Below are 25,860 nucleotides of genomic sequence, written 5' to 3'. Positions count from 1 at the left end.
CCCCCCCCCCCCCCCCACTTCTGTGGAGTAGTAGGTACAGACAGATATACACACAGAAGGGGATATATTGGACCAGATTTCCCCCCTCCCCACACTTCCCAGGAGTTGTAGGTACAGACAGACATACACACAGATCTACTCACAGATAATGTGGACATGTACAACATGGGAAGGGGCTCAAACATGGCGGCCATGTCAGCTTTTATCAGAGCAACTGAAGACCTATTTCAACATTTAAGGAAAAGCTTAAATATTCTCATTGCAGTGTTCAAATATTGATACTTTCTGCATCAAGCTTCATTGTTTGTTTAAAATTGTGGATGTTTCGAAAACTAATTCTGTGGGGTGTGATGATATTGTAAGCCTACCCTGCAGACTGTACTCTCCCCAGGCCATGTGCTGAGACATAGGGATGTATGTATACAGGGAGCTCAGCGTGCTGGTGGGGAAATGGAATAAATCTGTAATGAATTATTGGGATATAGTTTGTTTGGACAGGACTGGTTGTTGGGCTCTTAATCCCCTTTACATATACCATCCATACTTAACCACCAGAAAAACACCAACATTTAATCTACTTGCCTCGTACTCCATTAAACATAATCCCTAAAAAGTTGGGTTTGATAGTGGTTGATGAGAATATTTGCATCTCAGTATTAGAAATACTGGTTTTAAAACTGCCAGAGTTTACCCTAGAGGGGGTCTTCCTTGTATATAGCCCACACCCAGATCAGATGCCTTACTTGACAGATTCAATGGAATCTGATGAGCAAATTTAATATTATGTAGACTTGCTCAAGTCCCTTTTATATATTTGTGGATACCGTATTGACAGAATAAGTGCTCAATCCTGAACAAATCTCTTCCTTGCCCTTTTCTGGTCTGAGCATCCCATTCCTTCACCATAATGACATTTGAATGTTAAAATTACTTGAAAGTAAGTTTCCTAAATAACTAAGCGTCCAGTTGCTCCAACAATGTTAAAGGTTTAACTTTAAAGCTGTGGAGAAAAGATTTCCTTTGGAAACCTTGATTATTTGAAATCCCTAAGGTGTAGTGTCAGATCAAAATTTTCATTGGCTATCAAATGTTAAGTAAAATAGGACACATATACCATAGTGTGAAAACACAGGAACAAAATTGGAACTGACAACATGACATGTATAGGCAACAGAAAATTAGTGAACACCAAAACAAAGACTGCACAGAAAACCATCACAAACACCCAAAAATAAAGGAGGGAAGGGGAGGGAAGGGGAGGGAAGGGGAGGGCAAAACCGCATCATCTATCATCTGTCCATGTTCTGTGTGCTTAGGTAGCTATGTCAGTCACCTATCATACAGTGGCTTTAACAGTTTCAGACAAAGAAATACCATATTTTGTGATGGAGTTTCTAGATAAACAATGAATACATTATTAATTGCTAAACAGGAGGAAACTTATTTATTGTTAAACAGGAGAAAACTATGAAGAAAGGTTGTCACTATCTGAGTGAAATTGTCCTAGCTACATGATTCATATACTACATCATTGGGGTCAATCCTCAGCACACATGGTAATACGTAACACCCAGTTGTAAAGTGTTGTGGTTTTAACTGTTTGGGATTGACATTTGTCATAAATCAAACACATTATTGACTCAGTAGACAGGTAATTCTCCACACAAAACGGATAAGTTCTTTCAGGGAAGGTTTTTCCATGAATAAACTCAATGAATTTATAGGATTAAACTTCTCAACTGTGCATCTGTTTTATATATATTAAGCTAATATACCTACATGACATGTTTATGGAGTTCAATAATTGCCCTGAGCTACTGTGTGTTGTGGAGGTGTACGCTGGTGTTATAGACAATGAATGGGCCAACCATCTGTAGTCTGTGAGAAACAGGAAATTAACAATGAGTGATGTGTATATGTGTGTGGAAACATGCATCTCATCATTACCAGGGTCCTCACTCCACCTGGCATGTAATGGAAATATCATGATACTAACACCAGCAGGCATACTGTGATGTAGGTATATACAGTGACACTAAGTTAATTTAGGGTTGTACTTATACATGGTATATATCCTTCCTTGATCCAAAACTGTAGCATCATACACATACCAATCTCGCAATAAGCCCATGCCTGGTAAAAGCCCACACATGTGAATTATTTTTCAGTAAAAATACTAACAAATACTATTTCATTGTCCTTCAATAAGCCCATGCCTGGTAATAAGCCCATGCCTGGTAATAAGCCCACCCATGTGAAATATTTTTCGGTAAAAATATTAACAAAAGCTTTTTTATTTTCCTGCAATAACCCCACCTCATCCTTTGAGTTCCAGTTGCTGTGTCTGCTCCCTGGGTTTATTGTAGGATAAATGCAGTATTGAAATTTGATATCTAAACCCAAATTGAGATGTATATATATAGATGAGCGTTTGACTATATTTAGTATTTCGTTTTTTTCCTGTTTTGAAGATCAAACTTATAGCCCAAAGAACACCTCATTCCTGTTATTTTTAAGTCATAATTGAAGGTCAATATAGTTCTGAAGTTTACACATAGAACATCAAGAGTAATGTTGGTGAGTGAAGTGCTCAAATTAAATATCCTCTAACTAGTCACTACATGTACACTGTAGTAATGCTTTATATGTAGTGTATCTAATTATATTGACTATAAACATAGTGAAAATGGTACTACTTTGTAGATAATTTGTTAAGTGTGTGTACAGTTCGAGTGCTGATGATGTGTTTAACACTGAGTTAGGGTAAGAACATCTGTCGTGTGCTGCATCAGCTAATTTCTACCTGCCCAGCCACATGTGTTTTTGACTTCAGTCTGATTAGTTTTTTCCTCCAGCCTACATGGTAATTTACACAAACAGTCAATGTACATGGCTGTCTTGGGGATAGATTTGGCCGAGTAGGGATAGACGTCTGTTCTTTCAGTAGTTACACTCCCTCTTAATGACTCTATTCAGCTGGCATGGATAAAATACATTTGCAAATACATGTTATAAAAAAGTTCTAAATCGGTGTTGCAATTTACTATTAGCATTAATTACACTTGTGTTTTAATCTAATTTTAATTGAGTTGCACTTAGTTTGAATAATCCAGGAAGTTGCAAAAACTGAATGAACAAATTCTCCAACAACCCCAGCTAGTAAGCTCAGACTTTTATCATTGCCTTCGCAATTTAAGTTTTGTTTTTGAAACGTTTGCACATACGTTACCAAAATACATCATGAAACATGAAACAGTCCTATTTTGAAGAAATAAATTGTAATGCAATTTTATTTATTTCTGGAGAAGTCACTGTTGCTAACAAATGTAAAAAAATACATGTGAAATATTACACAGGTTGGTAGATACGTATATATATACATGTGAAATATTACACAGGTTGGTAGACATGTATATACAACTGTTTAAGATGAAGGGTTTCAGTGTGTCTCTCTGGTGATGAAGGTCATAGGAGTAACACAACACCTGTCGCAGACAGACCATTTTCAATTCATGTATTTTCAAAGTCACCTTGAGGACAACCTAATAGCCCCAGAGTCACCTGATGAGGCACATCTGCATACTTTAAGTTAAAAATTATGCTAGGTTCCTCAAAATTTGATAGCTATATTAATGTGATGGGGCCCTAGAAATTACTGATATATACGTATATACACCGACGTTGCACAAGGCTGATGCAAATGCGAGGGTATTTGTCATCCATGTAATGGAACAGTTCATATGGATTTAAAAAGCATAAGACATGTACTCTAATGTTTTTGAAATTGATTGTTAGATTTGGATGTAAGTAAATCAATTCATAGAAAAGTTTGAATTTAATTAACTTTTTTATATGTGAAAAAAAGTTTATATTCAGCTAGCTGATACACCACTTGGAATGTGATGCAGTTGTTCAGACCATTGGATTAATCATCCACTTCAAAATTATTTTGTACATCACTTGATAATTTTTGGTAACTACCCAGATATTTATAAAAAAATCTGTTTCTGTTTCCTGTTTCCTACGATAGTACAGACCACTCTTGGTACTTTTCCCTGTCGTAGTCGGCTACGCAACTTAATTGTAATTCAACTTCTCGAACTTTTATGTCATATGATGTATAGAAACTATTATTACTTTCTGTTAAGGACACAGAGATCTCTGGTGAGGTTGTGACAGTGATCTGATGGAGTAGAAATTATAGGTTGACGAGGATAAGCTGCGTTAAAAGTATATTTTCAAATGCAAACTTTGGAGCAAAGGTACACGCTTGTCAAATATACTGTTAACATTCTGATATTTGCGTGTAAATATTTTATTTATCATCGATGAGTTTCAAGTCTGCATCATGATATAACACTCTGCATATCTATAGGGCCCTAGAGAAAATATAGTGATGATGTTTTAAGGGTTTATCATAATTTAGCATATATGCTTTAGCATGAAAAGTGCTAAAATATTTCAGAAAGGATAAATACAGTATTGTCGAAGCTTTAAGAAGGAAATTTAAACGGACACATAGTGAATGTTCTATTGGTTTATATGTGAAGACAATATAGAAGGATGTGTACCCTAAAAAGACCACTTTAGTTTACTGAACAGCTATACGGTATGTGTACCCAAAATAGACCACTTTAGTTTACTGAACAGCTATACTGTATGTGTACCATAAATAGACCACTTTAGTTTACTGAACAGCTATACGGTATGTGTACCCAAAATAGACAACTTTAGTTTACTGAACAGCTATACTGTATGTGTACCCTAAATAGACCACTTTAGTTTACTGAACAGCTATATTGTATGTGTACCATAAATAGACCACCACTTTAGTTTACTGAACAGCTATACGGTATGTGTACCCAAAATAGACCACTTTAGTTTACTGAACAGCTATATTGTATGTGTACCATAAATAGACCACCACTTTAGTTTACTGAACAGCTATACGGTATGTGTACCCAAAATAGACCACTTTAGTTTACTGAACAGCTATATTGTATGTGTACCATAAATAGACCACCACTTTAGTTTACTGAACAGCTATACGGGATGTGTACCATAAATAGACCACTTTAGTTTACTGAACAGCTATACTGCATGTGTACCATAAATAGACCACTTTAGTTTACTGAACAGTTATACTGTATCTGTACCATAAATAGACCACTTTAGTTTACTGAACAGTTATACTGTATCTGTACCATAAATAGACCACTTTAGTTTACTGAACAGCTATATTGTATGTGTACCATAAATAGACCACCACTTTAGTTTACTGAACAGCTATACGGTATGTGTACCCAAAATAGACAACTTTAGTTTACTGAACAGCTATACTGTATGTGTACCATAAGTAGACCACTTTAGTTTACTGAACAGCTATACTGCATGTGTACCATAAATAGACCACTTTAGTTTACTGAACAGCTACACTCTATGTGTACCATAAATAGACCACTTTAGTTTACTGAACAGCTATATTGTATGTGTACCATAAATAGACCACCACTTTAGTTTACTGAACAGCTATACGGTATGTGTACCCAAAATAGACCACTTTAGTTTACTGAACAGCTATACGGTATGTGTACCCAAAATAGACAACTTTAGTTTACTGAACAGCTATACTGTATGTGTACCATAAATAGACCACCACTTTAGTTTACTGAACAGCTATACGGTATGTGTACCCAAAATAGACAACTTTAGTTTACTGAACAGCTATACTGTATGTGTACCATAAATAGACCACTTTAGTTTACTTAACAGCTATACTGTATGTGTACCATAAATAGACCACTTTAGTTTACTGAACAGTCATAGAAGGTGAAACTAAAAAAACTCCAGCTGAACAGCTATACTGCATGTTACTGTGAAATTGGAGGTTAATTTACAGGACATGTACAAGATATTGAAGTTGTCATAAAACCTTGGTGAACCAATGCAACATATTGCAAAAATCGTGTTGAAAAGCCAACACAGCTTATTACGGAATTGTGTTGAAAGTCAGGCTGCAGCTGTCAGTTTTCGGCAGTCTCTTAGATTCTGTGTGACTCAGGGATAGGAATCTTGGTATAATATAATATACTACAGGGGCTGATCTTCTGATAAAGTTACACGTTAAAACTGGAAGAAGTGTTTTGTACCTTGTAAGAGCTTTTGAATTTAATCCCCAATTCCCGTTATTAGCCGCAGATTTAAAATGCCAAGTGGTCGGAGGTATTGTTTAGGTGTTGCGTCGTGGGAAGGGAGCGTTATGATGCAGACAATACAAGACAGCATGTGGTCCTAGTAATGATACTTAATACGTTGGTCTTTGTGATCCTGTACTTTATTACTGTGACGTAATGTTGTACTACTCAGTCCCACCTCAACAGGGGTAATTTGGTCAATTATATGGTACCCTGTAGTATTATAGTGTACATTGTTCGGTATATAGGTCTGAGTGCTATGTCCCACACGTTAATAGGGTACATTGTTAAGAAGTCGACTCATAGGAAAAACCTAAATTGAGGAAGTATGACCAATGATGCTAATTTTCAGTAATTGTACCCAAATCTTTGAATAGGTTCTGAAAATACAGGTAAATAGAATGGGTTTAGTGGTATTATGTAGACAGGAAGATTTACTTTTCGTGGAAGTTGAACTTAAAATGTTTTCAGTTCAGAACCTGAAACACACAACAGCTATAGATATAAAAAGTTACTCTCTACTCGATCACTTCTGTGTTGTCACCAGTACCCGGGGACCCCGACGATTATAAGTTTGTATATACGGTGTTGTTGATCGGACAACATTGTTGTCATTGGTTATTACATTCGGTAATTCCACGAACGATTATTTTCTTTAATGCTTATAGATCCTTTTATGACAATAACGTCTATGTTTAATTGTAAGATTATATTCATGAATAGTTTAATGTGGGTATTTAATTCAGTTACTCATATTCTATATTTAAGATATATCATGATCAAGGGTTCATTTAGTAAAACATATCAGGTCGCTTTTCCTTGTAAATACCTGTTATTCTTGCATACCTGTAAATAGGTGTTTAGGCTTTCCTTATAAAGATATGTAGCTGTCCTTAGTCTTTTAACTGTTGTTCAAATACCTGGATAAACCTGTAATTGGTTTCCAACTTCAAATTAAACCTGTCTTTATTCATTTGGTGTACCTATTGTAAGCCTATAGCTATACACTGCCTTTAGTCCCTAGATGTACTGTCCTTAAAAACCTCATGTTTATTTTACAACATGTATGAAATTATCATGAAACAAGTTATTTTCAACCTATATTAATCACTCTTGTTGGCCTGGATGTAAACGCACAGGGTTCTTAATGTGGGAGGTTAAAGAAAACCCATGTGGCTGGCAAGTGACCCCAAACCTTTTTACATCCCTTAGGGGAATCGAACCCCGGCCACCTTGGTGAAAGGCAAGTGTGTTATCCACTGCGCCACCCAACCATCCTCATGTTAGCTATAGCCTATAGCTGTAATTATTAATACCTGTTGGTAGCCCTTAGATCTATATACCAATCATTGGACATCTGTTACCTACCTCAATATCCTGTTATATACTGGAATGATGCTTTCTATGTACTAGAATAGATCATACCATTGTGTAAGTCACCTAATGTCAGGGTAATAATTTGTACCTGGCTAGCTTCTGATGCTGACAATAGCTTTATAACTTACCACATCAATAATAGGTGACAGAATGGGACTTAGTGTGGTCTGTATACATACTGTTTAAATGATTGAGGCTGGATGGAGCATAAATACTTACCCTCAGCTATACTAAACCTGGTGTACAATAAGGACATTATCTTGTGGACTGACATGGTACATTGTGGACTGACATGGTACCTCGTATGTGTAGATTGACCAGTCCTTTGGTGAGGATTATTGTTTATGACCTGAAGATCGAAAGAGAAGCTAGATACAACCAATTGTCCTAGAAGAACCTCAGAATAATATATTTTAGAATCTGAGATGTCTTCAAATGCCAAATGAATAACTGGTGGATGTTGTAATAAGTATATCTAAGGACATGTTTAAGAAGACCAACCGTCACATGATGCGAGTTGTTCAGAATCTGTGTGCCCAGTGTATGGAGGACACTACTGTCAGCCCAACATGTATGTGCAATTAATGAATTTCTTTTATTTGGAAGAAATAACGTCATTTGCCAGGGAAACCCTCGGATTCTTCAACTAATTTATATAGTTCTTTCTACTTTCATTCAGCAATCCTTTTCTCCTCCTTCTGATGATATTGCTGTCCATCAAGTTTGCCTGCTTTCTGCTTTAACCCATTCACCCCTAAATTCACATTTGAAACCTACCAAATCAATGACTGGACTTGATTGATTGATAGGTTTTACCTCCGCTTCACTACTTCACTACCAAGTTCGGTTATCCAGCAGACTAATGATTGGACAAGTCCAGTTAAGATATATAGGGGTGAATGAGTTAACCCTTTGACCCCTATGTAGCTTTGGTAGGCTCTACCCTGCATTGATTTGGATGAGTCCATTATGGTCTACAGTGGTGAAAGGGTTAATGGACAGAAGACATGGGTCTATACCTTCACTCTCCACTGTACAGCAGTGTATATACGCTACACCTCTACTTTAGACAGCGCCCATGTTGTTGAATTTGAGTATTCATTGGTCTAATGAACTAGTCCTTGGCCAGTCTAGGTATCTGTCTCTGTTTGATAATCTAAAGTAGGTGCTCATGTCCAGTTCTCCTATATTTTATCTCAGCAAAATCTTGGAGAAAGTTTAGTTTCCTGAAAAAAGTTCAACCTTTTAGGTGTGGTATTCTTGAGGAAGTTTCATTATTCTAGACTTGGTACACAGTACCATGGGTAAAGTCTATTTTAACTCATTCACCTCGAAAGTGTCATATTGAAATATTCCAACATTTGAATTGGGAAGAGTTCAAATGTGTCTTCAGGGGTGAATGAGTTGAGCACGGTAGCCTATGATCATGGTTCAGCCTGTTAGTCTTTGTGTCCTGTACTGGTGGGCCTTAATTGCTACATGTAGGCTTTGTTCACTAGGGAGGTTACATCTGCTAAATTGGTTTCCTGAGAAAGGTTCAGTCTGCTTCGTTGTTCCTATGCAGTATGTACACATTTAAAGAAACATATCTTAAGTTGGACCATATTGCTGTGAGCCACACATTCTTCAAATAAGCCTTGTTGGCATATGTAAGAGAAAATGCTGAACATTAAAAATGAAATTATAGTAACGAATAATTCTGGATGATTAGGTTGTGTGGGGATTCTCACAGTGGGGGGGGGGGGACAGATGTCAGTAGGTGCTCTTTAGTGATCACCGTGTCTGTCTGTCCATCTGTCCACACTTTGGTTTCTGGAGATTATCTCGGAATCCAAAAGACTGATCTTTCTGAAGATTTGACAAATTGATACATTGCGATATGCAGATGTGCAAAAAAGGTTAAAAAAGTTCTAAGGGAAAAATAGACTGGGTATGGTCAGGTACATGGCAGGGCCTTGCTGATCTGTGATTGTTTACCGACAGCTGATTATCTGTTGACATTTCCAAACTTGTTGACAGTTCATCATTGATATTTCTATATTTTTTGGCAGTTTTTTGTTGACATTTAAATAACTAAATTGTTGACAGTTTTCTGTTTGTTTACTTTTGCTAGCTAACATTCTTTGAGCTGTAGATATTTCTGTTTGTTGATGTTTTGTATCTTGGTGTTGTTCTACTGTATTCGTGTTTGTTGAAGTATCTCTGTTAATGTTTACCAGGTTATTGATGTTTTTATTCTGTCCTTACAGATTGCCAGTTTACGTGTCACCAGACGTGTGGACCTCTAGTGCGACTTGGATGCAAAGCATCACCTGTTGATGAGGGACTGCCCCCTGACCCGGTCTCCGCAGAAACCTCTCTCACAGACCCGCCTGACCAACAGACCACAGCTGATGCAGGGTCAGAGGCCACTAATGTAAGTTTCTAAAGCCTGAGTTTGTTACATAAATTTGATGATACTACAAATTGTAATTTGTGTACATTATCTCCCTTGAGTATTAGATCATTCAGAGTAGCCAAGTGTTATCAATCTATTAGCATGTTAAATTTTCTAAAATGTTGTTTATTACTTATCAAAAGTTGGTTCTTTTCTGTCCAAAGGGTTTCCCATTGGAACAATATCTCTGGTTAGCCTTATTGTCAGAATGAATTAACTGGGTGGGGTGCCATACAGCCAGGTCTAGGTTATGACATTACAGTGAGATTGCATTTTAAAAGTGACTCTTAAAGTGGTCCCATCTATCATGAGGTTTGTGTCACAGTGTTTGTCCTTGATGCTTCACATAAAATTAAGGAAAGAAGTTTGGGTTGGTGTATCTCATTTAACTTCATTCACTGATATAACTCTTTTTAGGAGAAAGATGAAACGGACAGTGGATACAGGTCAGGCACAATACCTGATGAAAAGTTGCCACGGAAACCAAGTCAGGCGACACTTAACAGAGAGGAACTCAGGCGCAAGATTGAGGAGTACAACAGTGTATTTCCTGCTGCCAATGTGATACTTGTAAGTAGTTCGTTTGGTAACTGTAAACATTTAGTGTAGTATCAAACTACCTGGTACGTTACATTTAACTTGTTTATTGTTAGCAATAGGATAAGGTAAAAATACAAGTTTAATGTTGTTATCCATTTTCAGAAGGAAGAGACAGTTGAATCATTCCAGGGATTTATCAAAGTTGTGTTGAATCTCCACCGACCAATATGTATGTCTCTTGGTGCCCGTCCTCCGTCCATCTATGAAATGCTCACCAAAGAACACATCGTGGAGCAAAACACAATGACTGTGTCCTTCTACATGCCACGCGACACATGCAAGTCCATCCACATCACCAGGTAAGCTAATCACAGAATTCCTTTACGTGCCACGCGACACATGCAAGTCCATCCACATCACCAGGTAAGCTAATCACAGAATTTCTTTACGTGCCACGCGGCACATGCAAGTCCATCCACATCACCAGGTAAGCTAATCACAGAATTCCTCTACATGCCATGCGACACATGCAAGTCTATCCACATCACCAGGTAAGCTAATAACAGAATTCCTTTATGTGTCATGGGACACATGCAAATCTGTCACAAACACTTGACTTACCTGGAATAAGGTTTAACAATCCTGAAATACTACGAATACGTGATCAGCCTGCATTATTTTAAAAGCTAGACTGACCTTGGTTGTTAGAAATGCTTGACAGATCAGGAATATCACAAATGTATAACAGATCTGAAAAGTTATGTGAAGAGCCTGCGATAGACCTAGAATGTCACGAATGCATGACAGAGCTGGAATGATTCAAAAACAAAACTGACCTGGAATGTCAAGTGCTTTGATGTTTAGCTTTAGTGAATTACTCGTGATTGAAATGCAAACCATATCCTCATCCCCTTGCTATCTTACTGAAGTGCCCCTGATAGAAAAATAAACCCATATATCCACGTGGTGTTGCTATCTTATCCAGATTTTCATCAGGAGAGACCCTGTATATATGTATACAGTATTACCTAGGGATATGAGGCCCTGTATATGTATACATCATTACCATGGGATGTTAGACCCTGTATATGTATACAATATTACCTTGGATCTTAAGCCCTGTATATGTATACAGTGGTACCTGGGAATTGTAGGCCCTGTATATGTATACATCATTACCATGGGATGTTAGACCCTGTATATGCATGTATACAATATTACCTAGGATCTTAAGCCCTGTATATGTATACAGTGGTACAAAAATGTACCTGGGAATTGTTGGCCCTGTATATGTATACATCATTACCATGGGGTGTTAGACCCTTTATTTGTATACAGTATTACCTAGGATCTTAAGCACATGTATATGTATACAGTGTTACCTGGGGATTGTAGGCCCTGTATATGTGTACAGTGTTACCTGGGAATTGTAGGCCCTGTATATGTATACAGTATTACCTGGGAATCTTCGGCTATGTATACAGTGTTACCTGGGAATTGTAGGCCTTGTATATGTATACAGTGTTACCTGTGGATTGTAGGCTCTGTATATGTATACAGTGTTACCTGGGTATTGTAGGCCCTGTATATTATACAGTATTACTTGGGGATCTTTGGTCTGCAGTCAATGAAAGGGATTCTCATGGTGTAGGGATTCAATGTTTAATATACCTATACCTGGCAGGTGTTTTCTTGGTTGGTGTATATTTGAACTGGCTAGTTTACACCTGTTGGTGTATACTTGAATTGGCTAGTTACACCTGTTGGTGTACACTTGAATTGGCCAGTTTATACCTATTGGTGTACACTTGAATTGGCTAGTTTATACCTGTTGGTGTATACTTGAATTGGCTAAGTTTCACTTGCTTGGTAGTTGGTGTGGTGTGTTTGTGGTAGGTGGTGTGTATGTGGTTGGTGGTGTGTATGTGGTAGGTGGTTTGTAGGTGGTAGGTGGTGTGTATGTGGTAGGTAGTGTGTAGGTGGTAGGTGGTGTGTAAGGGTATGTGGTTGGTGGTGTGTATGTGGTAGGTGGTGTGTATGTGGTAGGTAGTGTGTATGTGGTAGGTGGTGTGTATGTGGTAGGTGGTGTGTATGTGGTAGGTGGTGTGTATGTGGTAGGTAGTGTGTATGTGGTTGGTGGTGTGTATGTGGTAGGTGGTGTGTATGTGGTAGGTAGTGTGTAGGTGGTAGGTGGTGTATAGGTGGTAGGTGGTTAGTATGTGGTAGATAGTGTGTAGGTGGTAGGTGGTGTGTATGTGGTAGGTAGTGTGTATGTGGTAGGTGGTGTGTATGTGGTATGTGGTAGATGGTGTGTATGTGGTAGGTGGTGTGTATGTTGAAGGTGGTGTGTATGTGGTAGGTGGTTTGTAGGTGGTAGGTGGGGTGTATGTGGTAGGTGGTGTTTATGTGGTAGGTGGTGTGTATGTGGTTGGTGGTTTGTATGTAGTAGGTGGTGTGTATGTGGTAGGTGGTGTGTATGTTGAAGGTGGTGTGTATGTGGTTGGTGGTGGGTATGTGGTAGGTGGTGTGTATGTGGTAGGTGGTGTGTATGAGGTTGGTGGTGTGTATGTAGTAGGTGGCATGTATGTGGTAGGTGGTTTGTAGGTGGTAGGTGGCGTGTATGTGGTAGGTGGTGTGTATGTGGTAGAGGTGGTAGGTGGTTAGTATGTGGTAGATAGTGTGTAGGTGGTGTGGTGTGTATGTGGTTGGTGGGGTGTATGTGGTAGGTGGTGTGTATGTGGTAGAGGTGGTAGGTGGTTAGTATGTGGTAGATAGTGTGTAGGTGGTAGGCGGTGTGTATGTGGTAGGTAGTGTGTATGTGGTGGGTGGTGTGGTGTGTATGTGGTTGGTGGTGTGTATGTTGTAGGTGGTGTGTATGTTGTAGGTGGTAGGTGGTGTGTATGGTGTAGGTGGCGTGTATGTGGTAGGTGGTGTGTATGTGGTTGGTGGTGTGTATGTAGTAGGTGGTGTGTATGTGGTAGGTGGTGTGTATGTGGTTGGTGGTGTGTATGTGGTAGGTGGCGTTTATTTGGTAGGTGGTGTGTATGTTGTAGGTGGTAGGTGGTGTGGATGGTGTAGGTGGCGTGTATGTGGTAGGTGGGGTGTATGTGGTTGGTGGTGTGTATGTGGTAGGTAGTGTGTAGGGGGTAGGTGGTGTGGTGTGTATGTGGTTGGTGGTGTGTATGTTGTAGGTGGTGTGTATGTTGTAGGTGGTGGGTATGTGGTAGGTGGTGTGTATGTGGTAGGTAGTTTGTATGTTGTAGGTGGTGTGTATGTGGTAGGTGGCGTGTATGTTGTAGGTGGTGTGTATGTGGTGGTGTGTATGGTGGTAGGTAGTTTTATGTGGTTGGTGGTGTGTATGTGGTAGGTAGTGTGTATGTTGTAGGTGGTGTGTATGTGGTAGGTGGCATGTATGTTGTAGGTGGTGTGTATGTGGTGGTGTGTATGTGGTAGGTGGTGTGTATGTAGTAGGTGGTGTGTATGTAGTAGGTAGTGTGTATGTGGTAGGTTGTGTGTATGTGGTAGGTGGTGTGTATGTGGTAGGTGGTGTGTATGAGGTTGGTGGTGTGTATGTAGTAGGTGGCATGTATGTGGTAGGTGGTTTGTAGGTGGTAGGTGGGGTGTATGTGGTAGGGGGTGTGTATGTGGTAGGTAGTGTGTAGGTGGTAGGTGGTGTGTATGTGGTAGGTAGTGTGTATGTGGTTGGTGGTGTGTATGTTGTAGGTGGTTTGTATGTGGTAGGTGGCGTGTATGTGGTAGGTGGCATGTATGTAGTAGGTGGCGTGTATGTGGTAGGTGGTGTGTATGTGGTAGGTGGTGTTTATGAGGTTGGTGGTGTGTATGTAGTAGGTGGTTTGTAGGTGGTAGGTGGTGTGGTGTGTATGTGGTAGGTGGTGTGTATGTTGTAGGTGGTGTGTATGTTGTAGGTGGTGTGTAGGTGGTTGGTGGTGTGTAGGTGGTAGGGGGTTTGTAGGTGGTAGGTGGTGTGTATGTGGTAGGTAGTGTGTAGGTGGTAGGTGGCATGTATGTAGTAGGTAGTGTGTATGTGGTTGGTGGTGTGTATGTGGTAGGTGGTTTGTATGTGGTAGGTGGTGTGTATGTAGTAGGTGGTGTGTATGTGGTAGGTAGATTCTTGGCTACAGTATATGTAGCTACCTCTGTATTTGTGTTGTGTACAAAGAGTAAGCTTTTAACATCAACAGCAGACAAGTTTAGAATTATTTTGTATGTTAGCTATAGACATCATATACAATTATGTAGGTGAATATAAGACATTGTTGAGACTATCCCCTAACAAAGCGTTTTCTGATGCAGTAAAGTTAAAGCTTGGGTGATTCAGAAAGGCATGTATGGTGTATAACGTACCTGTTCCTTTGTCAGCCTCCCTTCCTATCTGTTGGATTAGAAAAGTATACATGTTTCATAGGGTACATCTAGACTGGTAATTTATTCTAACATGTCTCTCTCATTAGGTACTCCGTGTAATCCTTCTTTGTTCATCTCAACATAATGTACCGCTATCTGTTCCTGAATTGACAATTTGCCCAAGTTTTATTTCAGAAGTTAAAAACCGAGATATAAAACATCTTATCTTCGTTAGCATAGGCTCACCTACAGTACAATACAGTTTTCACCACTTTTTCACATTTTATATTTGCTATATTTTGAGGTAAGGAATCCTACTGACAGAAGTATATATATATAACTTATTAAAGCTGTCAATTTTACACATGGACACCTGGATATTGCCCAACATATAACTGGTCTTCCTAGTGTACACTGTCTTGATATCTTCATACTGTCAGGTATTGATCATTCTATTGATAGGTTAAATCTCAAAACAATACTGTGAAATCAATAATTTGCTTCGAGTTTTTAATTTCGTTGACTCTGTTGGTGCTATTAGTTTGCATAAAGCTATTATCAGTATGAGTGGGGTACTATTATCAGTATGAGTGAGGTACTATTATCAGTATGAGTGGGGTACTATTATCAGTATGAGTGGGGTAATATTATCAGTATGAGTGGGGTACTATTATCAGTATGAGTGGGATACTATTATCAGTATGAGTGGGGTACTATTATCAGTATGAGTGGGGTACTATTATCAGTATGAGTGGGTACTATTATCAGTATGAGTGGGGTACTATTTTCAGTATGAGTGGGGTACTATTATCAAATTCATGTACCCACGAAATGGTCTTTTTTTTCGGGAAACCACAAATTTGGACCCCACCAAAATAATTGATTTCACGGTAATTGAGTCTGGTGTACATTGAAGAAAGTTTAAGAACATAAATGATTGTTTTGGTATGGGGAACAAACCATTTTAATTTCAAAATGCATTGTAAATCTGGCTTAAATCGAAACATATTTGCTGACATATGGGTCCAATTATATGGAAAGATGCTTGAATTTTTTATATTATCATATAACATGGCAAATGCATGGAATATTTTGTTAGTTCTACAGTCAGTTTACAACAGAATGATCTCATTTGAAAATATTACTCATATTTTATTTACATAATTCTAAAAAAATGTGATTTAAGCAGGTGTTGATATTTACACGAAAAAGCTAGCCAGATAAACCGGAGTCACAGGTTACTTTTAGATGTAAGATAAATATTATCATTGAGCTCCACATCATGTCTATCCAGGTTACAGTTAACATAACATGTTTAGTAGGGGATGCTAACATGGAGTAAATATTAGGACAAGTTTATGTAGGAGAGATACAGCCTGTAACTGACATGCCGACTTTGGTCACTCATGAAAAAACTTCCTGAAAATATTTACCAAATGTTTTTTTTGCAACTTCCTCAATTGTTATAAGGACTTGGAAGTTTTCAGAGGGAACAATGGTGACTTTCCCCCTGTTTAGTGGTCCCCTGGCCTTACATTTGCTGACTAGACAGATGTTGCTGAAAAATGATTTCAAGTGACAATGGTTTTTTTTTCTGATTTTGTTTTTAGATTGAACTAAACTGGAATTGTCATTAAGTTGGCCTCTGATTTTTCATATTATTAAGAGAAGTGAACCTGACCAAATATTCACTTCTGACCCTAGTACTGAAGTGACCTTTGCCATTTTAACCCCTAACCTCTTGACAACTAGTGCTTATTACAGAGGGCTACTCCTATACATGTGTTTTAAGGGGCCAGATAAGGTTACCATGGTGATCTAGCAGCAGGGTCTCTGAGGGAAGGAATTATCTAAAACATGCACACAGCTATTAGTGCTTTCTTCACCAAACCTGAAGAACTAGCAATATTTTATTGAAAACATGCATGTAGCCATACCATGTTGTGAGGATCCACTCCCAGGCCTGCGCTGTAACTTTGGTCAGGGTCAGTGGTGGGCTTTAATGTTGCATTAGGGTTGTAAAAGCAGATGTGATTGAGGTAAACAGATGGTGAAGTTGGATGTGAGCTCTACCTTTCTAAACACAACAATTTGTAATGGGAAAACATTCAGGGAAACATTCTCAGTCTGGTGGCATTCACAAGGTTTCTGAAAATACATTTTACTGTGATTTACTTCAATCACATATTTTCATACAAGTAATATAAAATATACACAGTTATGTCCCCTGGTTTATCAAACTCTATTACAAATTATATTTCATCATGTATGTCTGTAGCAAACTGATTTCTTAGGAATTCAACCTCCTCAAACAGAAACATACCTTTGAAAATATCATAAAAATGTACTCCCTTACTTTCACGTGTTAATGTTCAAACTTTCTATGGTATTTTCAAAGGTATGTTTTCCTTTAGGAAACTTTTCAAAGTTATGGTTTACAAATACTCCTGTTGGCCATAATTGAATCAATGAGTAACTTTCTATGATAATTTCTTAGGTCCCTGTATTTTATTATATACATTGCTTTACTGTATAAGCTAATTGTTATGTACACAGGCCTGTGTGTATTATTTTGGTGAAGCGTATTACAGCATGATGTATTATATTTTTTCAGTGATATAACAGCTACTGCTGTCATTTCGATGTTACTGAAGAAGTTCCACATCCTTGATCATCCCAGGAAGTTTGCCTTGTATGAACAGGAACACAGCCCCAAGGGTAAAATAGGTAAGGGGAAGCACTTAAAATCAGTACAAATGAAAGTGAAAGTTAAAATAGAATGCCTGTCTGTTTGTCTGTCTCTATCTTGTCTGTCTGTTTGTCTGTCTCTATCTTGCCCGTCTGTTTGTCTGTCTTTATCTTGTCTGTATGTTTGTCTGTCTGTTTGTCTGTCTCTATCTTGTCTGTCTGTTTGTCTGTCTCTATCTTGTCTGTATGTTTGTCTGTCTCTATCTTGCCCGTCTGTTTGTCTGTCTTGATCTTGTCTGTATGTTTGTCTGTCTCTATCTTGCCCGTCTGTTTGTCTGTCTCTATCTTGCCTGCCTGTTTGTCTGTCTCTATCTTGCCTGCCTGTTTGTCTGTCTCTATCTTGACTGTCTGTTTGTCTGTCACTATCTTGTCTGTCTTTTTGTCGGTCTCTATTTTGCCTGTCTGTTTGTCTGTCTCTATCTTGTCTGTCTGTTTGTCTGTATAAGTTAACTACTTCTCATAACGTACTGCAAAGATTTCCATAACACTTTGTGCAGTCACCTGCAAACCAGGTTGCTGATTATAACATTGGATTTTTCATTTCAACTCTTTTCTTGCAGAGTTATGCCCCTTTTCCTGAAAAATATCAATACTACTTCACTAAAGGACTGCATAGATTTTAATGAAACTTAATATGTTGTATTATAAAAGAAAATGTAAATGTTAACTACACAGTGTATTTTTCATAGTTTATTCTGTCCAAAAGGTAGCCCTTAGGGAATGCAGGAGTATAAACCTGCTGCTTACTGTCCTAATTGGTATTGGTTTACAGCGACTAGATTGTTATTGGTTTACAGCGACTAGATTGTTATTGGTTTACAGCGACTAGATTGTTATTGGTTTACAGCGACTAGATTGTTATTGGTTTACTGTCCTTCATGTTACAGTGAAGCTGCGGAGACTGCCTGGCAATGAGACCCTTTTGTCAACATGTGTCCACTGGGAGAAGGATCGACTCCGGTGTACAAGGCTGGTCCTACAGGAGAACGAAACGGGAGAAATTGTGGTAAGTCACAAACAGTCCGAACTGTGGTAGTCAATTGGTAGAGGGTGGTAAGTATGATTGGGACAGGTGAGCTTATGGTAAGAAAATGGGAGAAATAGGAGACATGAGGTTAATCAGGGAGAATGGTGGGTAATATGAAGGGCAAGTGATGAGACCATGGTTATTATGGATAACAGACTAGGAGAGTCAAGATACTGTACAAAGACTGCATACTAGGGTGAGGGACAAGTTATATGGAATCAGGATTTGGTGGCAAGAAAATATGTGAGCTTGTGGTAACTATGGGAGTAGGAAATATTGTGGTAAATTAATAAAAAAATGTAATTGTATCAGGTGACAGGTGATATCAAGGTAAATATGAACTGAATACCTGCTCAGATATAGGGTATTTGAGGGGTAGGGAATGTAGATGATAGGATTGTCTTTACATTGTGGTGAGAAAAGGAGGACTTGAGGATATCAAGTTGAGGTTGTGGCTGATTTGGTTCAGGGCGTCATTTATATTGTGGTGAATTAATGTCTTTTTCATTATTATATACTACTACTGCAAGGGGTTCTGGAGTGTCATTGAGATTGTGGTAACATTATCATACACTATTACTACTACTACAAGTTTGTAACAGAACTAGTACTGCTATGTCATGGATGTCCTGTTCAGTGTAGGTTTTATCTTGTCCTGGGTGTGAAAGTTACCAGCGTAGGGAGGATAAGTGTGCAGTGTTATGACTCCTATACACCTGGTTTTTATCAGGTCCTGCCAAACCACACAGACCTGCTACTGAACAACGAAGCTTACACTTACCAATACACCAGCCATACCAGCCTCTTATTGCTTCGTAATGGTACTGGGTCAGTTGTTGGTGAACTTACAGGACAGACATCTGTCTTATCTCCCTATAATGAGTTGAGCAAAGGTCACATAAAGGTCATTGTCTAGAACATGAAGGAGCTCATTATCGGTAGATATTTTACTCCATAAAACACATTTATAATTGACCTTTTGTAGCGTGTTTGCTGCGAGTTCTTGTCATGCAAATCTGAAAAAATATGGAAAATTTTCTTTTAATGTTGAAAATATATTTTAATTAAATCTGAAAATTCGTAACTGAAAGGTCAGGCCTAACAAAGAGTGATGTCATAACTGAATGGATTTACGATAAAAGCGTTAGATAATTGTACGCCTGTTGTATTTATTTTCCTGTAAGGTGGTATAGGTGTAAGATTATAGGGAGGTACAGGTTCATCACAGACTCGCAGACTAACTCAGTTTACCGTTACATAATGGCGATGTAAATCTTGTTTGATCTAAAAATGATCAGATCCTGTTTAATTACACGAGTGCTTTATACGATACATGAGCATTGGTTTATGCATAGTATGGCGCCATTTTCCTGTCAGCAGGGAAAAGGGTGGGTGGGGAGGTGATTGAGGAAAGTTATCCGAGATGGTACACATTTCTTTAGCATCATTGAAGCATTCATAAGATAGGTCACATGGAGATAGCACCTGTTTTTTTATTCAGTCAATCTGATCGTTCTGTTGAAGGCATTAGAACCCTGTTGTGTCGGTAAATTAAGATTTCATGTGTGGCATACTATTGTCGGTTACAAACTTTTGTCAGGCATGGTCAGATAATTCAATGTTGTGTGTTTTCGTGAAGTATTTTTATAGAAAAATAGTTTTATATTGCTACAATCAGGTTAATTAAAAAAAAAAATCACATGATTCAATATTGTCCAGTAAACTAATACCATTCCATTGTTTTGTTGAGATTTTATCTCAGTGAATTTTACGAGTTAGTTGTGTAAGTGAGGCCAGGGAATCACTATTCATTGTACATCTTACTTTGGTTATTGAGCTGCAACGATTTAAAGTTGGTCACGGTTATTTAGGAACCACTCTTTTTCCACTATGATAGTGTACTATTATATACAGCACTGTGTAAGAATCTGGAACTGTTCCTGTGTATATACAAAGCCCATTACTCTTCCTGTCTCCCTCCATGGGGGATATATTTTTGTAGGGGAGGGGCCACGGTTGTAGTTATAGCTACAAACAGCATGCCTTCCCAAACAGTTATCATTGTCTTTATCTGTCTATGAAGTGATGAGAAATTGAATAGCATCAAAACCATAATTACCAGTAGGAATGAAGGGTTTTTGGCACAGGGCACTGGGGCTGTCGACATACTTTGATGTGTTTGATAGAAGTGGTTGCCAGTTCTCTAAGGTACAGCCCTTTTCGTATCTCCCACTATGGATCGAAGTGATGAGTCCACACTCGGGTCTAATTTTTTGCCTATGTTGCGAGTTAGGAGCTGTAAGATAGGAGGTTCCGACCTAGAAGCTGTAAAAGTAATACCAATTTTACATTTATCAGAATCTTTCTACAGTCAAAGAACAGGTTTCTAGACACTGATGTATTGGGACTTGGAAATTTTCTTATGTGTGGGTTTACCAGTATAATCTCTCTAACAAATTTCCAAAACCTGAATAGCATGTTTAATTTACTAGTACATGTACTTGAACACGAATCTGTAAGTTAAGTAACACTTATAAAGGGAAGTGTGTGAGGGGGAAGGGCAATTTTAGATACATTTTCAAAAATGAGAAACAGGGTAACAACCAACAATAATTTGATAACTTTAGCCTAAGAAGCACGGTGTTGGCAGTGAAAAAGGAATCCAGTTAATTAAAAGAATTGGTTTCGGTGTTCTGTAAAATAAGTTTATAATGAAGCCCAGGGGATGCTATTATAAAAAGGTTATTTTAGGTGTAAATTTTCAATCATTCGATTAGTTTCCTTGCAGTGTCACAGATTATGTCAGAGGCAATTTAGGAGGAAATTCACAATGTTGGAGTAGATAACATTTGTTGTTAGTGTAGTTTTTGTACACGTGAGTCACTCAGGGTACATGTTTTGAACTAAGTCTGGTGTAAATAAACAGAGTAATCTATGTGTATGTGATTTGGAGATATATAGTGGTTAATTGTGTGATTTGGGGAGAGATGGTGGTTTACCATCCCCAGTGTAGGGTGTGTAGGGTGCAATGGTTTTAACAGGCTCAGAGTATTATACAAGGGACCTAAACAGATCTCTATCTCTCAAACAAACACAGAAAGTCTGGTGGTCTTACACTAGCTGATGTTGATACACTGCCATGTATACAAGGTTAATTACTGTAGTTTTCATTTATATAGCCAGTAGATATATTAATTTTAAGAAAAAATGCGTTGTCAGCCGTTTTTTGTGACAATGTATTGTTGAATTGTACTTAGATATTCATGGAATGTAGTAACAGGCAATTAGAGCAGCTTCTGTGACCTAATATATGTTAATTACATTTATGAAGTCTAGGTGATAATTTAGAATACAAGTGACTGTCCTTAAGTGTATATGTAGGTAAGAGTTTGGAATTTATTTTAAATCAAAATTATGTATCATTTGAATGCTTTTGAAAATTTTATGATATGGTAATGCCTACCAAATATCTGGAATTTAAAAAATGAAGACTTGTATTGTTTATTTTCTCAACCAGCGTAATGTTTGGAAAGCTATAAGACCCTGGAACACTAGACTTCAACAGATGGTGTTAAGATTAGTTTGGAGGCTCTGTCCTCCTCCTTCTCTCTCTCTCTCCCCCCCTCCCTTTCTCACTCCTCAAGTCTAAACAAACAAACATAAACACAGTAGGATAATGAAATCTGTACCACAAGGCTATAGTTGTTATCACTGATGCCCAGAATATATCTCCTTCAGTTTGTATGATGGAATGGTATGTACCGTCTATTTGTACACACTGATTTTCAGGCTTAGAATGGGATTTAAGATAAAGGATGATTTAGTGTTTGGTGTTTAGGCCCGCAGAATATAAATATTCTGGGCAGCTCTTTGACAGGGATGTATCAGTTTTAATTATGCTGTTATTTACTACACAAGTCAATGTTTTGTGCAGATAACAGTAAAAAAAAATATTGTATGCTTTCAGTATGTTTCTTATAAATATCCAACACATTCATATTCCACCAACTGAAATAAAAATATTCTGAATATTAAGAACAGCTGCTCAGGCTACTTCAAAACCTTAGAAAATGGGTAAAATGACAAGGGGTACTTTTATTGTTTTAATGTTGCCACTTATGATAATACACGGGAATGTTTACATATAACATTGTATGATATCAATATCAGAGCATACAATATATACACATGTACATGTATATCAAAAACACAGTTATAAAGATTTATCAAAACCAATGGAAAATGGCATTTTCAACTCAAATATTTTCAGTACCTATACCTACCACATTTTACAATCTGGGATCAGGTTTAGGAGAACGCACGTCTTATCAATATTGGCCTGATGGATGAAAGTCAAAGTCTTACATCCTATTGTGACTATAGTTTCGATGTATTTGCAGTGGGAGAATTTCATTAAGTATATTGTTTGATGTATTTTTTTACTGAGAAAATGTAATTTCCATGGGAGAACTGAGTAAGCTAACAATGCATTTTCAGTGGGAGAACTTCAGTAAGCTAACAATGCATTTTCAGTGGGAGAACTTCAGTAAGCTAACAATGTAACAATGTATTTTGTGTATTTTCAGTGGGAGAACTTCAGTAAACCAGAGCTAGAGAACTTCTTAATAGTACTGGACAGAGAGGAAAACGAGTATATCTCACAGCTTCAGTACAAATACTGTGTCATGAAGAAAATCATCCATCAACGCTTCAAGGAGCTACGCAAGGAACGCAGGAAGTCCGCCTTGCTGGAGAAACAAGCAAGCCTTCAGTCCTGATCATCTGGGACTTTCCTGGGAGTCATAAAGAAATGAAGTTTTTATCATGATGTTACTAGATATAACATGTGGTCAAGATTAGTGGAGAATTAGGTGATTTCCAGGATTTTCTGAGCTAAATCTTTGTTCTGTGATGGTTGTGCGAACATTTATCATGGTGCTGTGGTGATTGAGCTGGCCGGGCGACCAATCGCGAGACCTCATGGACTTTTGCTGGGACATATCCAGAGTGACATGTAGACTAAAGGACTGGTGATACTATTGTCCTCTGTGGATTATATATAATGAGGTCTCCGGTAGCATTGGATACTCGCCCACTTGTGAGCTCCGGCTTCCTCCGGTAGAGGCTTAACTTGACGCTCACTTCACGGAAATATCCGCAAGACAGGTGACTTGGACGTTCTGATGTGGCTCAGACGCAGGATGTCTTTGAGACACGTAACTGTCTTACTCTGTATAGACTCTGCAGTCTTAATGATAGACATGTCTTAAGATATGCAATGCTGTCTAACAAAATATGGACATATCTTGAAGATACGATTGTCTTATGACTAATATATATGGGACTAGTCTTAATCAAGGTGTCAATGGTCGGCAGGAAAGACAACAGTATCATAACAGTGCACAAGGCTTGTGTTAAAATATCTTGCTTGCAGAATGTGATGATAAGGAATTTGTCATAACTGTGAGGTTTCAACAATGTCTGGTTGAAACTCCCAATGTTGTCACTTCGCGCTGAGACACATGTGTCGTTACAAAGACAAATAACAGTTGTCGTCACCGAGACATGTTAGGGAGACACATCTAGACATAGGTTGTTGTCACAGTAACACACTTGTTGTCAAAGATACTGTCATCATTACCAAGACTCACAAGTTGTCACTGAAACAACTTCGATCATTGTCGTCTGTCTTTGCTCTAACATGTAGGTGTCACTGAGACTGTTGTCATAACTACGACACTTTTGTTCTCCGTAAGACACTTTATTGTTGTCACTAAGACACTTGTCAAGACCATAAATATGATACAAAAGTAGACAATCCCATTATGCATGTGGTATGACCATTTTTTTCCATCCCAACACTTTATGCCTTAATCAGGGTTACTCATGCTCTTGTAAGAACTGTTGTAGTATGTGATGTTGAAGAAACACCCTGTTGATGATGAGATGTTGGCCTGTAGTGTGTCCTTATAAGTACTATTATAGTATTTGGTACTTAACATTTGTACATACTAATCTAGTCTAGTACAAACATATATAGGACTGAGGTTTTGATGGGTACGATAAGTGTATCAGTGTTCATTGACTTTGTCTCAATAATTATACAATGTGAGCTCACGTTGAGGCTACATGGAGGGTATTTACGACACCAACCTATATCTTGGGTATATTATAAAATGTGAGCTCACGTTGAGGCTACATGGAGGGTATTTACGACACCAACCTAAATCTTGGGTATTTTATACAATGTGAGCTTACGTTGAGGCTACATGGAGGGTATTTACGACACCAACCTATATCTTGGGTATATTATGTGTTCGTTATGGGAATCTTTTAGGACTGCAATGTTCTCTTTAATTATTTGGTAATTACATATGCAGTATGTATCAAATTATTGTATAAGGATCTGCAGCTTTACAAACTAGTCATTTACTTAAACATTTCATAACATATTGGGTTTAAGATATCATGTGAATTAAAAAATATTAGGGAAGACAAAAGAATATCATAATGTGGAATTTGTAAAAAAAAAAATGTAATTAATATAAGTGCATGTTTTGTTGTTGGGATGTGCAGCTTATAACGCTGGGACATTGTCCATGTATATATACTGATACCAGGACTGTCAAACATCAGCTGTTGTTGTACTACAGGTGTTCCAAGCTACCTGTCCATACATCTTATACATGTTATATGTATACCGATGAGAAATCAAACCCTACTCCACCCTACCCCTTCCTGATCTTCCCCTAGCTATCATCCTGTCTCTCACATCTCATCTCCACATCACACTTCCTTACCTCGTGCCCTCTATGTCAAACGGGACCTGAACAGTGTGTGCGGTGTTATCTCCCAAGTAACTTCCCCAGTAAGAAAATTGAACTTTTTATCTCCAGATGTGATCGGCTTTATGTGGAAAGGAAGTTTATAAACTGTAATTGTAGCATCCTGTCCAAAATAGACAGTTTTATCACTATCCTCATTCTAAAACATTATACAAATCTATTGACCACTTATGTGGATCTGGGAGAAAAAACACACTCGTTTAATAACTGGAAATCTATAAGAAAGCTCCTCATAAAATGGGACTCCTTCCAGTTTGTGTGGACCATGTATAACATCTTATCTGTAGAAAAATGGAGGACAGTGTTGTTGGACCATATATTTAAAGA

General features: G+C 38.0%; 1 protein-coding gene across 1 annotated transcript in view; it reads left to right on the top strand.

The window, feature by feature from the left end:
- The window catches only part of LOC110461236, a 34,540-nt gene extending 10,276 nt beyond the window's left edge, over positions 1–24,264 (top strand). The window contains exons 2-7 of the mRNA XM_021514627.1: positions 9,821–9,987; positions 10,426–10,578; positions 10,711–10,907; positions 17,528–17,640; positions 18,549–18,667; positions 23,275–24,264. Coding sequence (XP_021370302.1) covers positions 9,821–9,987; positions 10,426–10,578; positions 10,711–10,907; positions 17,528–17,640; positions 18,549–18,667; positions 23,275–23,466 — 941 coding nt within the window. The 3' untranslated portion in view covers positions 23,467–24,264. The remainder of the gene's footprint in view (positions 1–9,820; positions 9,988–10,425; positions 10,579–10,710; positions 10,908–17,527; positions 17,641–18,548; positions 18,668–23,274) is intronic.
- Positions 24,265–25,860: the final 1,596 nt, after the last annotated feature.

This window comes from Mizuhopecten yessoensis, unplaced genomic scaffold (genome assembly GCF_002113885.1).
Source record: "Mizuhopecten yessoensis strain PY_sf001 unplaced genomic scaffold, ASM211388v2 scaffold10591, whole genome shotgun sequence".
NCBI classification, from domain to species: Eukaryota; Metazoa; Mollusca; class Bivalvia; order Pectinida; family Pectinidae; genus Mizuhopecten; species Mizuhopecten yessoensis.
The sequence above is the reverse complement of the archived record's forward strand: the minus strand, read 5'-3'. Positions and strand labels throughout refer to the sequence as shown.